At 38.8% G+C, this 18,456-nt stretch overlaps 1 protein-coding gene across 6 annotated transcripts in view; it reads right to left on the reverse strand.

The window, feature by feature from the left end:
- csk (C-terminal Src kinase) overlaps positions 1–18,456 on the reverse strand; it is a 105,248-nt gene that overhangs the window by 24,285 nt on the left and 62,507 nt on the right. For all 6 annotated transcript variants that reach the window (XM_069902610.1, XM_069902607.1, XM_069902612.1 and 3 more), the window contains 3 exons: positions 11,156–11,241; positions 8,262–8,375; positions 5,971–6,083 (listed from right to left, as the gene is read on the reverse strand). In XM_069902610.1, coding sequence (XP_069758711.1) covers positions 5,971–6,083; positions 8,262–8,375; positions 11,156–11,170 — 242 coding nt within the window. In that variant the 5' untranslated portion in view covers positions 11,171–11,241. The remainder of the gene's footprint in view (positions 1–5,970; positions 6,084–8,261; positions 8,376–11,155; positions 11,242–18,456) is intronic.

Consider the following 18,456-nt stretch of genomic DNA (forward strand, 5'->3'; position numbering starts at 1 on the left):
CTCTCTGGGAAAAACTATTTTTCCTCATCTCTGTCCTAAATCTACTCCCCCGAATCTTGAGACTGTGTCCTCTCATTTTAGTTTCCCCGGCCAGCTCAAAAGTCCTTCCTATATCTATCCTATCCATACCCTTCATAATCCTATATGTTTCTATAAGATCTCCTCTCATTCTTCTGAACTCGAGCGAATACAATCCTAGACGATTTAATCTTTCATCATAAGTCAACCCCTTCATCCCAGGGATCAACCTAGTAAACCTCCTCTGGACCGTCTCCAAAGCCAGTATATCTTTCCTCAAATATGGAGACCAGAACTGGACTCAGTACTCCAGGTGCGGTCTCACCAGTACCTTATACAGTTGCAACATGACCTCCCTACTCCTGAATTCAATTCCTCTAGCGATGAAGGCCAACATTCCATTTGCCTTCTTAATAACCTGCTGCACCTGCAACCTAACGTTTTGCGATTCATGCACAAGCCCTCCCAAGTCCCTCTGCACAACAGTATGTTGTAGTTTTTCACCCTTTCAATAATGTTCAGAGGGCACATTCTTGGAGGGAGCATAGCTCATGTTCAACTTTATAATAATGATCGAAGGGTTAAATCACATTATATGTTGAGATATTAAGGGGAAATGAGTGGCTTTGTAGATTTGTAAATGCAAGGATTAGTGTTAAAGGAAACGGGGAAAAGAGTTGGGCTCAAATCCAGTGACCTGCCTTGTTTACTGCGGTCATCTCCACTGCTTCCACGGGCAGAGAATGCCTTGGATTCATCACTCTTCTGGGTTAATTTAACTCAACATTAACCTTGCATGATAATTTCCATGGGAAGCGAAGAAATGCTGTCACCAAATTTCTTCAGGTCAATACAACTCAAATTATAAAAGGGTCTTGATGAACTGGGAAAGTAAATTAAGGAATGGCCGATGGAATTTACCTCTGCTTAACTGTAAGCTGCTGCATTTTTGGAAGGTTAAGTCAGGGCTTGCACAATGAATTGATAGGACCCTGGAGAGCGTGTCGAACAGTGAGATTTAGGGGGTACATAGTTACACAAAAATAGCGACAGGCGGGTGAAGAATCCATTTGGCACGCTTGCCTTCAATTGGCCAGGATTTAGCACAGGAGTTTGGATGCCAAGTTATAATTAGAGAAGACTACACGGAGTATTGCATGCAATTCTGGCCACCCAGCTTTAGGCAAGATGTTAATCTGGGAAGGGTGCAGGAAAGATTCATAAGAACGCTATTGACTCTGGCCTGCTCATATTTTACGGATAGACTGAGACTTTCATCCCTGGAGTGTGGGAGGCGGAGAAGGGACCTTGGAGGTTTATCAAATCACGAGGGGTGTAGGCAAGTAAATAATACCAGAGCTAGATGGTGCAGAGGAAAGTTAGAAATGGACCTGAAGGTTACCTTCTCTCCCCCTCTTCCCCCCCCCCCCCACCCCACCACACACACAGTGAAGGGAATATGGAGGAGCTGCTAGAAGCAGGTGCATCTGTAACATTAAAAAGGCATTTTGACATATGGGCAAAAACTGGCAAATAGGATTACACTGGGCTGAAGGGCCTATTTATATGTTTTAACTTACTTAAATTTCAAATTGCACCACAGGAAGCTTTTTAAATCATTTCATTAATTTTCTTTGAGGAAAGTTTGAAATTCAGAATTAAATCTTAAATTTCAGATAACTCGGTATCTATTGTTACCATTAGTTCTGCTACAGGTCATCCAGCTTTTCTCTTCTGTTCTACAATTTTCACCTTGCTTTGTATGTGTTATCTGTATCTGTTCTTAGAACCAACCAAATAATTTTATCTCCAGTTTACCCCCCATGGCAACCCTGGAAGGATTCATTTTATCCTTTTTACCACTGGAATTCAAAACTTGCTTTTTTTTCCCCCCTGAGGGTTTTTGTCTCAAAAGGATAACATTTCACTTCCTACTAATGCTGCTTGAGTTACCTGAGTATTTACAGTGTTCTGATCTTATTTATTGTTTAAATATACACAATTTCTCAAATGTTAACATCCTGTAATTCCAGCAGATTCTAATTTAGCTAGTCATCCATTCTCTTGTTGGATAGGGGTAAATTACGGTGTCTGGTTTTATTGATGCATGTTGTGTTTTGCAGTGCATTCCAAGACAGGAAACAAATCTGCCTTGATGAAAATGATAGAACAAACACCAGACAATACAAACATTTTGGGATCAAAAATATATAGGGACTAAGAGTGACAGCTACCACAGGAGGAATGAATGATTGCCAAACCATGAAGACGGCTGCCATTTTTCTGAAACATTCAACGTCACTAAATTGTAACCAGGACAATGAATTACAAAGATACACAACTTTCATGTGAGCAATGGCAGACCTGCCCTCCCAGAATTCTGTGTGGCAGAGAAACCTCTCCATGAGTGCTCTCTGCAGACAGCCCTTTCTCTGCTGCACAGAATTCTGGGAGGGCAGTCTTGCCATCACACTCTCTCTCTGCGACTTTCCCCCAGTCTTTATAAATTTATAAAGGTTTATATAGGTCGGCACAACAACGGGGCTGAAGGGCTCATACTGTGCTACACATAATGTTTAGTTAGGCTATAATTAGGCAAGATTACTTTTGTTTTAGTACAAGATCGCAATACATTGATCAGGATTTAGTAAATTGAATATGAAGTTTACATTTATTTTTAATCTTTGGTTTCCTCCACGTTCCTGCACTCACGTAAAAATGTTGCTACTTTGTCCCTGGATAGTCCATGTCCCTTTCATACTGGACTAATTGGCATCAGATGACCCTGGGGACGATACACCCTACCTAGGCGGTCCATTCCCGGGGTGATTTTACGCCTGCGTGCAAATTTGCGAGCGTTCACACTGGCCCTTTAACCGGAATATGGGCCATTAATTACTAGGATGTCAGTGTGAAAGGGGCTCCAAGCTCAAGTAACATGGAGCCTCGAGCAAGTGGCAAAAAATTGTGGAAAATTAATAGGTAAAAATACAAAAGTTTAATATCGGCTCCCCCTTGTAGATATAGCTTGCAGAGAAATGAAGAGTGGTGATGGAGAAGCCTTTGATCAAGTGGAAGCAATGAAATGGATCAACAGGTATTGGTGATGGGAGATCGGTAAAGGAATGTGGCTAAAAAAAAGAGAAAAATAAAAATTAGAAATTAAGGGGGAAAACAGAATGCTATAACTGAATTTCAGCTTGCTCAACATCTTAAGCATCTAGTTTTAACAACGTTTGTTTAAGACAATTGTAATGAGAAAAATTTAAAAATGGCCCCTTTGCCAATGGGCTCCAAGGACCAAAATTGCTACTACAGTTACAAGAAGAGACCGAAAATATACACTCATGGTATAACATAGGTCAGTTGCATGGGGATACCATATTAAACACATTAAATATTTTAGTATTCTGAGCAAATAATCGAGATAGGCAAAACTAATTATTAGCTTCAGAAGAATTCAAATTAAAAAAAAAAGACAGTTACCGAATTCAGCACACATCAAATTTAATCTTAAGCCAATTCGACGTCCGGGTTAAATTGGGAAATTTAAACTGAGCCTCATTTTCCTTCACTAAGACAACATTAAGGAGTCTCGTTCAAATAGCGTCACAATATCTTAATGTGCTAGAAATTGTATTCAGGTTGGATTCAGGCTCTTTGAAAACTGAAGTGCAATACAGACCTACCCCAAATGACTGCGCAATATCAATTTAATTTTTTTTAAAGCACTAAAATCGGGGATCTTTCTCCCCACCCCCCCCCCCGCCCATTATTATCGAACAACCAAGAGCATCAAACGTTTTATTTTTTACTTCTTCCTCCACAAAGATCGACATTGTTACATTCCAGAAAAAATCAATTGAAATTTAACACTGGATGTAACTATTATGACCATTTAGCTGGCCCTGTAGCTAAGTAATTAATCTCTATGATATGCATTTCTTAAAAATCAGCTGACTGAAAATAAGAGCACCTCATACCCCAAAATCAATTCTGGCTATCCCTTTCAACAAGGAAGAATAACAGAGAGCCAGAACAAATTCATGTCATTTAGAACATTTTCCCTCTCTTGTGTGGCTGCAAGAAATCCCTAATCATTAAATCTCAAACAGACCGAAGCTTAGTACAGTAAAAAAATAAAAAATAAAAAAATAAAAAAATCGCAGAAAATAAAAAAAGGTAAAAAAAAAAAACCCCAGAAATTTAAAATTGGCACACCTTGCCAATCAAGGAACACACAATCTCAAGCAACCGGAAAATTCACATCCGGCATCTACCAATTCCCATAGGTGCCAGATACGGGTTTTTTTTTAAAACTGTAGTTTCTATTAATTGTGCAGTTGTAGATTCTAAGCTATTGGAAACAATTTGTGCATTATCTAGGCTTTTAAATAGGAATATCTACTTTGACAAGTTGTTGATCATAAGGATATTAGTAGACGTTCTTAAAGCCAACAAGCCCTTAGGCCATTCATGTGAAGTAAAAATACAGGGTTTGTTGATTGGTATTAGTTGGAGAAGTTTAGGCATCAATTCTAAAAATACATTATGCCTCGTGCATATGTTTTGAGTTTGAATAGCTGCTTCCTCCAAGTGCCTCCCCCACATCCAAAGCATGACTGAACATCCACCAAGAGGCATCATTTAATAATAATAATAAATAAATAACATGCAATACCCCTGCAGTAAAAGCTGTCGCACCGACACTACACTTCTTGTACTTCCATTAGTGATAATAAACTGAAGACAACTGCAATTGTCACTAGAGAGAATTATGGGAATAGTAGTTGGCGAAATATTGACGGAATAGTTATTGCCATCTCAGCACCCGCAAATTAGAGGACTAACACATCATATTGCATCTGGGCACCCTCTGACTTGATGGCATTCATTTCGACCTTTCCTTGAATCTTTCCCACTCTCCTTTCCTGCAGCTGTGTCTCTTCCCTTTTCCCTGTCTCTTTTACCGCAGCTCTTCATTCACAGAGCCAAAACCCTCCTCTTCCTGCCCTATCAATTCTTACCTTTCCTTTCTCCTGGCCTCTGTTTTTGACTGTTGGTCTGTCCTCCTCCCCCTGCCATTCCTCCCCCCCCCCCCGGTGCCCAACTGCATTTTGAAGGACTCGGGTATCTTTATGGACTCTGCGAGACCCACCAAGTTCCTCCAGCATTTCTGTGTTTTTAACTACAGTGTGTGCAGCCATTAATGTTTCACTCACTGAAGGCAAATGATATCAACAGCCTGAGCGAAATCTTCCCCACACAAAAAATGTTACCTAACTTTCGGCATTATAACTGTGCCTTCTACATTTTCTAAAATGGACCGGCAAGGCCAAGTTGGAAGAGTAAACACACCCCAACCTCTCCTCAAGATACATCTTGAGGAGAATGCAGAAAGGGAGCTTGCGACTACGATATAGATTGGGAAACTATATTTCTATCTTCAGCAGTTTGATTAAACTCCACTTCATGATTAAGCAAGACTTAGTTTGCTTATATCAATTAACCCAATCGTGATTCAAGCCAGTAAGCACACCAGAATGTAAAAGGACCAGGATTAGAAAGAGATCACTTCACTGCATTGATTCAAAGGTGCAAAACCCAAACAAATGTAGACCAGTGGAAATCTTTGGAGAATGCAAGCTTTCCAGGGATGTTGCCCGGCTCACCACATCAAAATGTTTAAATTATAAATTTTAATTTAGGCATACAGCATGGTAACAGGCCCTTCCACCCATGAGTTTGTGGTGCCAAACGACCCCAATAAATGCCCCCTGTACACAATGAGGAGAGAAGGCCTCCTGAATTAAGACGGTTTTACTATTTCTAACCGTGACAATTCCCCATCTGCTTCTTTGCCTTGAAGAGGAAACAACATGGTAAGGTTACAGGCACCCATTTTATAATATTCGATTATAATTTGCTTAAAATGTCACACCATCTACTTACGGCATAAGACTAAGCTTGGCACCAGACTTGACTCCTTCTCTCTTTTGGACATAGTTTGCAGGGATAATTCCTTCTTTACCAATTTTGGTTTTTGCTTTGTACCAGTTTGGATCCTAAAAAATGAAAATTACAGAAGACAATTTAAGCCATGTATGATTATTTAAGAGACCATATATGCCGGCATACAAGACGGTCCCCTGAATTTCCACCGCTATACTCGATGTGTAAGCCATGCACTTACTACTGTTAGGCACTCACATTTAATATACTCATTCACTATTTTCTTTCTTTGGCTTGGCTTCGCGGACGAAGATTTATGGAGGGGGTAAAAAGTCCACGTCAGCTGCAGGCTCGTTTGTGGCTGACCAGTCCGATGCGGGACAGGCAGACACGATTGCAGCGGTTGCAAGGGAAAATTGGTTGGTTGGGGTTGGGTGTTGGGTTTTTCCTCCTTTGCCTTTTGTCAGTGAGGTGGGCTCATTCACTATATTTTAATGCCAAATTACCCAATAAAGGTTTAAAATTATTAGCATATTTTAAAATAAACTACTGCTGGCTTCTGTAACAGGCCGTTTAAAGCATGTACAGATCCAACGGCAGTTGGACTGGGCAGATGGACCTTGCCAGGGGGTTGGTGCTGAGACTTTGCTGTTAAGGTTCAGATTTTATAATTGGTGAATAAGCCAAACTCTGGTTTTGGGGTGACATTTTTTTTAAGTTCAAAGGCCGTCTTTATAGGCCAGCATATATGGTATGTAGAATGCTAGGACAAACAAGGAACAAGTTTACTTCATTACATGTAGTATGCACACACAACTGGGAATAAAACTATACGGACATTAGCAATACAAACGACCTGGATTATTCTTCGTACTTTGAGTTATATGCCACACATTGCAGAGACAATCAATACTGGCAATAAAAATGTTAATTCTCGATTCACATCTGACCTTGTGCACCAAGATTTTAATTTCCTCCTAACAATGAAAATAATGGGCTATTCACCGCTGAATTACCCATTTTTAAACAATATTCTTCCAATATAAATTGCCCAAGTTTGAGTTAAAAATTTGTTTGATGAGTTTTTATATTGGAGGATGGCTAATATAGAAATGTAATTTCTCATCGCTATCTCATTTAGACTTTTTAAAAGTTCATTTGTATTTCAGCAAAAGGTAAATGATATAAAGAACAAAGTCTCTGAAGTATTAATGTAGGATCAAATGGAAATCCTAACAGGAAATTATTTTTTTGTGGGGGGGGGGGGGTAATGGGCAAATATTATTCCCTTGATTCAGATTAATACCATGTTATTACCACATCAATTAAAAGCATAAATTAGGTGCAATGTGCTTAACACCCCATTACATTTCAAAAGTAACCAAAATGCAATTTGGAATGGTCTGGTGTCCTATCAAGAAAGTTTCCAAGACATAAGACAATGTTTTAAATGCTCTACTGTATTATGAAAAGTAACATGGACCAAGGTGGTGATAAGTGGGAGCGAACATCATTCTAACAGCCTAAAACATTTAAAATAGACCAAATACACTTCAAGGTTGTACTTATCACGGATGTTGCATTCTACAGCTGCTAGTGGGATACAATATTATTGTATCTAGAATCACCACTTGACTCAAAGGGTTGAGCCCGGAAGCAACTCAAAACCAGATGCCAATTGGTAAGGACAAGACATTACAAAATAAACAGTAAGTGAATTTGACAATTTTATACAGCTGATGAAGTAGGCAAAGACGACGTGGTCGAACAATAATCGTGGCTTTTACTAGCAGAAACTCATGGTACAATAATGAAAGACAATAGATGCGTATACAGTTATACCCAAGGGGAGTGTCCTTAACAGTAGAGATCATCCACAGCCAATGTTCGTACAGCAAGGCTCACCAGAGGGGAGACGGGCAGCTTGGCAGACATTCACCACACTCAACTTTACTCAAGATTAAGCACGAGAAATATAAATATAGCATATTTATTTAAAAAAAATAGACTTGTGTGATTCAACTGGAATATACTAAAAAACCATCCTGTTCATTGCGAATTTTCCCTCACTTGGAAATGACATTGATCAGTTCATTACTGAGGCAAGAACTACATTTGGTCGCCTGAAGAGCTAAACAAATAGAAAAAAAAGCAGTTAATCAAGCAAGCGCCATTTCACAATCACATTCAGAATGGCAAACACTTTCTAGCAAACACGTCAGTAACATGACCGAAGATTAACTCCTTTGGATAATTACTGTCTCCACGGAAACACTGATGAACAATATTACCTTGGTGACTGATATAATGGTGAGAACGTCACCCTTGTTAAATGGAAGGTCTTGCTCTGCACTGCCACTAAAATTGTATTTCGCGATACACTCCGTGCCCGATGCCCAAATTGTCTGCAACAGAAAAGTGACCAAAAAGATCAGCTTCATAGAAAATTATTTGACCGCTGCTGTTAAAACAAGTTCAGCTGAAGTATTTTGAAAACCATTTCTTGGTTTGTTAATTGAACACACAAACTTTATACCCAATTTAGCACTTCACACAGCCAACGTGATCTAACCATGGCGAGTTAAAAAAAGAAATTGGACACAGTCAAGTGGGGCATTCTACTTACACACGCGTACGGATAACAAAGCCAAAGGCAAGAACATTAAAAGCAAAATAGAAGTCTGGAAATAAGCAAAAATACTGGAAATACAAAGAATAGATCTGTGAATAGATATGGAATTAATGTTTTGATCTTTCATCAAATTAGAAACATTGGAAATAAAATATTTCAAGTTCCAAAGATGGAGGGGGTAGACAAAATGGTGCAGAGAAAAACAAACAGAAGACCTTTTAATGTTTGTAACTACTCCTTAGCTGACTCTCTTTTTTTTTTAAAAACTTTATTTATTCGTTCAAAAAACAAATATGACATATACAGCAATTAAACATGAACATTTATATATATAGATATATATATATATCTATATATATATATATAAAATGCAAGATGGTGTTGGTAATCAATTTTAGTTTATATATATATATATATATATAGATATATATATATAGATATATATATATAGATTTATATATATAGATATATATATATAGATATATATATATAGATATATATATAGATATATATATAGATATATATATATAGATATATATATATAGATATATATATATATATATATAGATATATATATATAGATATATATATAGATATATATATATATAGATATATATATATATAGATATATATAGATATATATATATATAGATATATATATAGATATATATATATAGATAGATATATAGATAGATAGATATATAGATAGATAGATATATAGATAGATATATAGATAGATATATATATAGATATATATATATAGATATATATATAGATATATATATATAGATATATATAGATATATATATCTATATATATAGATATATATATATATAGATATATATATATAGATATATATATCTATAGATATAGATATATATATAGATATATATATAGATATATATATCTATAGATATATCTATATATAAAGAAAAGATCCCCCCTACCTTCAGCCAACTCTCCTAAGGAGACCCATTAAAAAAAGAATATTTAAAAAGTTAAATATACATATTAAAATCTAATCAATATAAATTGAAATGTAAATATTCCGAGTATAACAGCCGCTTATTAACAAAAAAATTATAATTATCATGTGAAACATAGTAATTTTTCCCATTATTAAACAATATTTCATCTCATGATGCCATCTGTTAATATCAATCATATTCGTATCTTTCCACGTACTAGCAATAGATTTTTTCGCTACGGATAAAGCCAAATATACAAAAGCAAGCTGAAACTTATCTAATCCCAAGCCTTTCAGAGGTTGCAAACTACCCAATAAAAATACCGCTGGATCGAAACTATTTTAATCTTATACAGTTATTCTAAAAACGATCTCAGCTGACTATATCGAACAACAATCAAATGAAGTGAATGTTGTACCAAAAAAAAAAAAAAATCGCAAGCAAACCAGAAACTTGCACTGGGTGAACAACCTCATTTGGAAATAGATTTGAAATGAATTCTCATTTGAACCATGACCAAATGATGACAGGCAAATCGAAGTGGGTCCTGGTCCTTCCTGGGGAAGGCGTTAATAGGGCCTCCTGAAAAAAAATCCTCTCAAAGCACTTCCTCAGAGAAATGGAGCAGGGAGATTTATGGTCCTGAGTCACATAATTTATAGTTGATGCAAAACTGGCTATTAAAAAAACAGCTGGAATTCCTTTCTCCATCACGAACACCAGGTTTTATAGATGTTACTAAGCATGTCACTGCATAGAACAGAAAACAAAGTCCAACAGGATTCAGAAAATATAGAAATTCTACAAGGCAGCAACAAAATAACCAGCTATTAAAAGAATCCTTGGAAAATTCTAATTACATGCTATTTTACCAAATTAAAATAGACTGATTGAGCATGTTGTATGGGGAAGTAGAAACATTATACTGGAGAAACTAAGCAGGTCACACGAGGACCTAGCCAATGTTTCGAGCCTTTGTCAAAAGTATGAGCAAGAAGCGGGCAGGCGCTTGAATTATGCATATGACAGCTTCAATATCGTATTCTCAACATTCTTTGGCTATGGACCCCCCCCCCCCACAAGGTATCTGGTGAAAGTTTATGGGACCTCTTCTCCGAGAAGCAGTTCAGTTTTGGTCTATTCCAACCAACTATGTAAAAAAAAACTAATGTTACGTGAGGTGAAAAGAAAACAAGCCTTGAACTTAAATGTGCTCTGGTAGAAGTGGGGGATGTGATATAGTTGATAATTCCTTCAATTAACTTCAATGGGAGCTTTTAATGGCAATGAACGGTATACAGTAATACACCTGATATCCGGCACCTATGAGGATTGGTAGATGCCGGATAAGTGTATTTTCCTGTTGCTTGAGACTTAATCTTACAAATAGACCTGGATTAAGAATAAACAGTACTGCTTTTGCTTTACACTGCTTTCTTCCTTCATACATCCATGGTTATGGAAAAAAAACCTCTCCAGGCAGTTTGTTTACTCATTAACCAACTGAAAAACCTGTCCAACTCATTAACCAACTGCAGAATTAAACTACAAGAGCATTTAAACATGGAGCAGAAAAGTTTTTTACCTGTGGTTGGGACATGTTGCACTTCTAAAAATTGCTGTGGGTGGGAAGCCTCACAACGGTTCAACGTTTGCTTAGTACCATCAGACCTGCAGCAGAGAAGCAAGATGGCGTTGGTAATCAATTTTAGTTTATATTCCAAACAATCTACACAAACTCAAAAAAGTTCAAGTGCAGCAGGAAGAGATCAGAAACAAAAGTTTCTTAAAACAAGCATTTCCATTTGAGATGAAAGCACAGATGGCATAATTAACATTGCCCATCCATTAATGAATAACATCCTATATTTAATCACCTCTGAATTATAAATCCATTTGTTTCTATTGAACCGAGGAAAGGAGTTGTTCTACTGGAAGTTATAGGTGGGAAATCACTTGGATGCAGCCCCAGTAGTCCTCAATCTTTTTCTTTCCACTCGCATACCGCCCGCCTTAAGTAATCCCTTACTAACCACAGAGTATGTATGTCATCCTGTGGTTAGTAAGGGATTACCTAACGTGGTATGAGTGGAAAAGGTTAAAAAACACTGACACAGTGTCCAGAAAAGTCACTTCCTAAACATTACTTAAATGACCTCCACCTGATGTTTGCCCCACTGAACTACTCAAACCCTTCAACTTTGCTTTGTGTTCACTAACATTTAGTGGCCCTATCTCAGTAAGTCCACTTTTGAACTTGCGAAGTAGACAATTAATCCACTGTGTAGTGCAGGTGACATTTTAACATCCAACAATACAGAATAATAAAACGCACTTTACGGTCAAAGCAACTCAATGTTCCTCAAAGCATGAATGCTCGATTCCAGCCTCCAATTCTTGTTTGTCTGAGTAGCCGAGGGGAGAGTCCACGGTCAGGCCACCAGGAGCTCAGATCAGTAGGCGGCCGGGGCCCAGGTGAGAGCCCGCAGTCAGGGCTCAGGGAGCTTGGATAGGTGGGCAGGCAGCCGGGGCCAAAACGAGGGGGGGTGAGGTTCAACTTTTACATGTGATAGATAATTAATTTTTAAAAATTTAATATTAATTTAGACATACAGCACAGTAACAGGCCATTTCAGCCCACGAGTCCATACCTCCCAATTTATACCCAATTAACCTTCAACCCCCAGTATGTTTCAAACGGTGGGAGGAAACCAGAGGCCCTGGGGAAAACTCACGCAGGCACAGGGAGGACGTACAAACGCCTTGCATACAGTGTGGGATTCAAATCCCGGTCCCGATTGCAGGCGCTGTAAAGACATTGCACTAACTGCTACGCCAATCATGCCTCCCTGGTATGGAAAATACCAGATATTTGGGACAAAAATAGGGGTCGACATTTACATGGTATCAACCATTACTTCTGCGTACACAGTATTCTCCAGTATTTGAGTAAAGTTTATTTCTGAATCCCCCATTTCATTTCTTATTTATTGACGGCCTCATTTTTATTCATTCATACATCATTTTCAAACTATTGTTTAGAGATCAGAATTGTGCCAAGTCCTCCAATAAGGACCAAGTTAAAAGCATTCAATTTGTCTTTATGAATCTGCACAAATAAAAAGTTTGAATGCAAAATCGATTAATATTTGGGCAAATCTTACCAAATGATGTAAAGCTCCAAATAACTTTCATTTAATCCATGGAGATTTCAAATGCTGGCTTGATATATTAAACTGATATTACCAAGTTGCTAATATCACAAACCATTGGAAAGGACACATGATCAATCTTACAAGTTTTTACAAAGTCTCAAAAATGAGAGGTCCAACCTGCCACAAATTTATTCATCCCCCCACCTCCCGGTGAATCTGTGGAATTTGTAACTGCAGAGGGTGTAAAGCCAAGTTGCTAAATATACAGGTAAATCCTGCTTTACAAATACTCGCTTTACGAGAGACATTATAATGGGTTTGCGCTTTTACGAAAATTGCCTCCAATGGGTCTTTGCCTTATGAATTTTCGGTTTACAAACGGATCATCAGGAACGCTCTACCTTTGTAAAGCAGGGTATATCGGAGATAGACAAATTTCTCAACGGCAAAAGATATCAGGGTTATGGGGAGACTGCATGACATCTTTAAGAGGCGGTGTCTCAAGAAAGCATCAAGGACCCTCACCACCCAGGCCATGCACCTTTTCCCCTGTATCCCTTCACAGAGCCAAAATCTATTTTCAAATGCACACACATAAACAAATAATGTCAACAAATGACTGCAATAAAAAAATAAAGTGCAAAAGTAAGAGCCCTTAAATGAGTCCCTGATTAAGTTTGCTGTTGATGGTGGAGGGGGAGCAGCTGTTCCTGAACCTGGTGGTGCAAGTCTTGGGCCACCGATACCTCTTTCCTGATGTCAGCGGTGAGAACCGAGCGCGTGCTGGGTAGATGATTGCTCCGCGCCACCCAGCACACGATTGATGGGCGCAGAACGCACAAGGGATCGAATGGCCTATTTTTGGCCCTGTTTCTCTGTACTCAGTTTTATCTCAGAAAATTAAAGGAACAGTAGTACATTGTTTAATCAGAGTATTAAAATAAATTCTTGGTACAGATCAAGTATTTAAATCTCATTAATACGAGGGTGCTGTAACAATGAAATGGCACCATCTGGTCGATACCATTTAACCCTTCATCCAAGAGTACATGCGCCCTGGAAATTTAACGGCGAAAAGCAGCAGCAAAATGTGGGTTTTGAACAGGTTGAAAAAAAAACAGTATATTGAGCTTAAAACATTTTACAATAATATTTACACCCCCATCTCTGTTCAAGGAGAGAGGGAAAAAATACTGTTCCCTTTGGTACAATTTTATAGAGCTTGGCAGACAGTGACCAATGAGAGTGAAAAGGCACCCAAATCTTTCCCAACTCATACCCTCAAAACCAGGCCACGTCTTGGCAAACCTTTACTGTACCCATTTAGACACACATACAGCATGGTACAGGCCCTTCCAGTCCACAAGCCAATTATATCCAATTGACCTACAACCCCTGTACGTTTTTGAAGGGTGGGAGGAAACCCATGCAAACACGGCGAGAACACACATACTCCTTGTAGACAACCTGATTTGAACTGTAACTGCGTCGCACTTAACCACACGCTAACTGTGCTGCTTCCCTTTCTTGACTTCCCGCCTGCAATGGGACGGGTAGAATATTCCTGTTATCTGGAATTCAAGTAACCGGCAGCCTCAGGCAAATGGCAAAAAAATTGGAGAATATAAAAAGAAAAAAATACGGTTTAAAATTGGCACCCCCTAGCAGTCAGTTCACCAGTCCACACAACACACAATTTCAAGCAACCAGCAAATTCACTTAGGTTCCGGATACTGTTTTATTTATAGCCTCAACTCAACTTCCTTACTTTTATTCTCAATATATATCACTTCCTGGCTGAAACATTTTTACGAAAGGAAGAAAAGGATATTCAAAAGATCACCTAAAGCTTCACACTTTGTCCATGGGCTAGATCAGGGGTGTCCAACTCAAATTCACGGAGGGCCAAAATTAAAAACTTGGACTAAGTCGTGGGCCAAACTAAATATTTATTGAAAATTTTCAACATCTGCGTGTTTTCTCTTCTTTCAACATATGTAATATTAAACTTTTTCTTATTAAAATAAATGTTTAATAATAGTTTTGGTTAAACTCTTTCCAGAAGAAGCTTTAACAAATGAGAAATAAAATATTCAATAAATAATATTTCTCTATAGCCTTTAAGCTCCTTTTAAATGTATTTTTTTTCCACAAGCCAACAAGTCAAAAAAATAACAACTTGCTTCAATGAAAATCCAATCTTTCAACGATGAACAGTCCAGAGTTAACCAAAGAAAATATGAATCCAAGCTTCACTTGCTCCACTGTGATTTACTCTGATGCACCTGGGTCTAAACCAGATACTTGCCATCTCTTCTTAGATGCAAGTTCATCAAACTGTGGGGTCAGAGTTTGCCTCCCACCTGTCTTGAAAGGTCCTGTTTTCTGTCTTTCGTTTGGCCATTTTTCGTAAGGGGTTTATTACGTGTGAGTTAGGCGATAGGTCGCAGATACTAATGAAAGTAAACAGAGGAGGTGGGGGCGATTAGCGGGCTGACGGGCCGGCGCCAACGCATTTGCAAAGCATTCTGGGATTTGTGGTATTAGCTGTGCGTGCGCTATACTGGCGCGGCGGCCAGCGGGCCAGCTCTAACTCATATTTGATATGATCTTGCGGGCCAAATATAATTATATCACGGGCCAAATTTGGCCCGCGGGCCTGAGTTTGACATGTGTACCTTTGAAAAGAGCAATATCATATCGAATACACCAGTTGGGAACCAGGTTTTCACTTCAAAGTTCACTAATGCAAATGATTCACATCCTTGAAATGGATTTGTCCACAAATAAAATCTCCAGCAGTTTAAGTGGTTGGCATTGCACATAAAATGAAAAGATAAAGAAGTATTAAACATGTAGCATTAACAAGTGTCCCCAGGTTTTTTTGTACTTTGTAGAATATGGGTATGAATAAAAATGGCTGCAGTTGGGAATGTTCACAGAACAAAGACAATTGGCAAAATTCTTCTCAACTAACATTAAATATTCCCCACTGAAAACACTCGAGAACCAATTCTTTGAAGTGCAGGGTTTCCCCTGGTTACAAATGACCTTACTTGTAGAAATCTGACTTCATACAGGTGCTCCCACACAATTAAAACATTTGAGACTAATAATATTTCATGGATTCAATAATGACTTAATTACGTACAATTTAGGTGAAATGAAAGAATTACCAGGAAGTCTTGAGTGATACAAAATAAGTAGCTTTAGAAAATGGATGCTTTCAACTGATGGAGAAATCAGTATACCGTCAGTTCTCAGGAACAGAATCCTTATCAAACCTGGGGACTGAACAAAGGGAGGGAAATTGAAAAGCCAAAACGCTCGAGAAAACGCACCAGCCTGTATTTAATGAAAAGTGCCTACATTCGATTCAGACACAGTGGCCTTCTGGATCTTTAACACGCTCCAAGAACAGGGCCAAACATCGTTCAAATGAGACCACCAGACACACAGATTAATCAGTCTGTTATTTCATTCTTGCTCGTGGGAAAACATTGCCAGCAGGTAGTTGTGGTAATTAATGACCAGACATCCTGTGCCGCGTTTTGTGTTTGAATATGAAAAAGGTAATGGATAAACTCCAAATGATATTTCAGATGTCATATGTGCATCTTAATCATTTGGGATACAAAAATAAACAGAAATGCAGAATAGGTACAAAATGAAAACCAGTCAAGCCTGTTTGAGTACTCAGATACCATCATGAATCAAGCTTCTCGGACAAAATCTTTGAAGGACTTGTTTATTCACATTACCATTCCTTTTGCTGAATCACACACGATATCCAAGAGCTTATGATGTTCAATGACTTTATAGTGAAAAGGATTTTTGCAACCTAGCTGAGAGTACCATAATTAAAATATTACACCTGCCACCTATAAATTTAGATTATTGAAATACATCAAAGTGTACATTTTCCTTTGGAATTAACAGACGGCTTTAGAATGGAAGCTCTCTCAACTGTCATCATTTTACTGAAGAGAGCGAATGGTTTTCAAAAAAGTCGTACCTTGCGATTCCCAAATATTCATTTCCAAGAAAAAAGACTGGGCAGCACAACAATGGTTCAAATCCTGCGCTGTCTCTTGAGGGGTCTGTAGGTTTTCCTCCCACTCTTCTGAACATACTGGGGTTTGTCTGTCAATTGGGTGCCCCGGGCTCGCGGGCTTAAAGGGCCTGTTACCATGCTGCATGTCTAAATTTTAAGAAATTAATTTGCTCTCAGAGTTTGCCGAGCTGCAAGCATGTTGAAAACTCGACAGTTGTGCACAGAAACATTTTGAAAGGCAAACTTTTATTTTGCAAGACGTGCTTGATTGTATCAGATAACTCAGACAGGCTTGACTGGTTTTAATTTTACATCTATCAGTTTCCAAACAAAATCAAGTTTAGGAAATTGAGCAATCTCTTGTAGCTTTGCACCTCACTCCCTCTTTATCCATGAACATTTTTGCAGCGTACAACGAATTCAGATCACATGCCGGAGTTGCATTTGTCCGTGGTTTCATACAATTATTCGAGAACCAATTTGACAATCTTTCTCCTCACATTCTCTCTAAATTGTCAATTGTATCATAGAAAAATCCTTAATTTAATGCATGCAAGGAAAATCGTGGTCTTCCATCCATGCCGTAAACACTATTCCCTAGCCACTAATGACTTTTTATGGTGGTAGGTGTGTGAAACTAAATCAGTTACTCATGACATATTCCCCTCAAGCTTCATCCAACATCTGCGCAAGCAACTGCATTACCAATTTTTAAATTTGTGAAATGGGTGGTACGATTAGCATAGCGGTTAGCAGAACGCTGTTACGCCAGTGATTGGGACTGGGATTCGAATACCACGCTGTCCATCAGGAGTTTGTCCGTTCTCCCCGTGTCTGTGGGTTTCCTCCAAGCGCTCTGGTTTCCTCCCACTGTTCAAAAACGTACCGGGGCTTGTAGGTCAATTGGGTGTCATTGGGCAGCACGGGGGGGCTCTTGGGCCAAAAGGGCCTGTTTACTGTGCTGCATGTCCACATTAAATGAAAACACTAGGCCCACACCTCAGCTGGGACCAAGTCTCATTCACCCAATAGCTTTGGATCCTTGTTGGATACCAAAGTAGCATCTCAAATGAGCAAGAACCTACCAGTGGCCCACCACGTTGCACATACCACTGCCACACTGACACGTCTGTCCATAGCCTCGTGTACTGGCAAATCAAGACCCCTTGCAAATTCCAGCAACACTCTACAAGCCCTGTTGGCAGTCTCCCACGAGATGGCACGAATATGGAATTTGCCAATTTCTATTCACCTGCGCCCCAGACTCTCTCCCCAACCCCTCTCTATTCCTCCAGCTCCCCACCCCTTCCCTGTCCCATCAGAGAGCTTCCCTTCTTAGCCCCCTGCCCTCCCCCACATCACTTCTCAGCTTCTCCCTAGTGAACCAGTGTTTCTCCCTCTTCCTCCCTCCTCTCTCTCCATCCTTATCTTCAAGTATCCAGCCAGTTTGCTTGATACTTGTTGAAGGGCCGAGACTAGAAACGTTGGTTACCTTTCACTTCCAATGCCTGATGCATGAGCGGATACGTTTCTCCAGTGCTCGTCCATTGCATTTGACACCAGCATCAGCAGGTTTTCTTTTTTAAATCCATGGATGCTTAATTACTAATCAGGAACTCCTCAACTTAAGTCCGTGTGACCGACCAGCCTCATCTCAAAATGGATACACGTCGGAAA

The sequence above is a fragment of the Narcine bancroftii genome, chromosome 11 (assembly GCF_036971445.1).
Source record: "Narcine bancroftii isolate sNarBan1 chromosome 11, sNarBan1.hap1, whole genome shotgun sequence".
NCBI lineage: Eukaryota > Metazoa > Chordata > Chondrichthyes > Torpediniformes > Narcinidae > Narcine > Narcine bancroftii.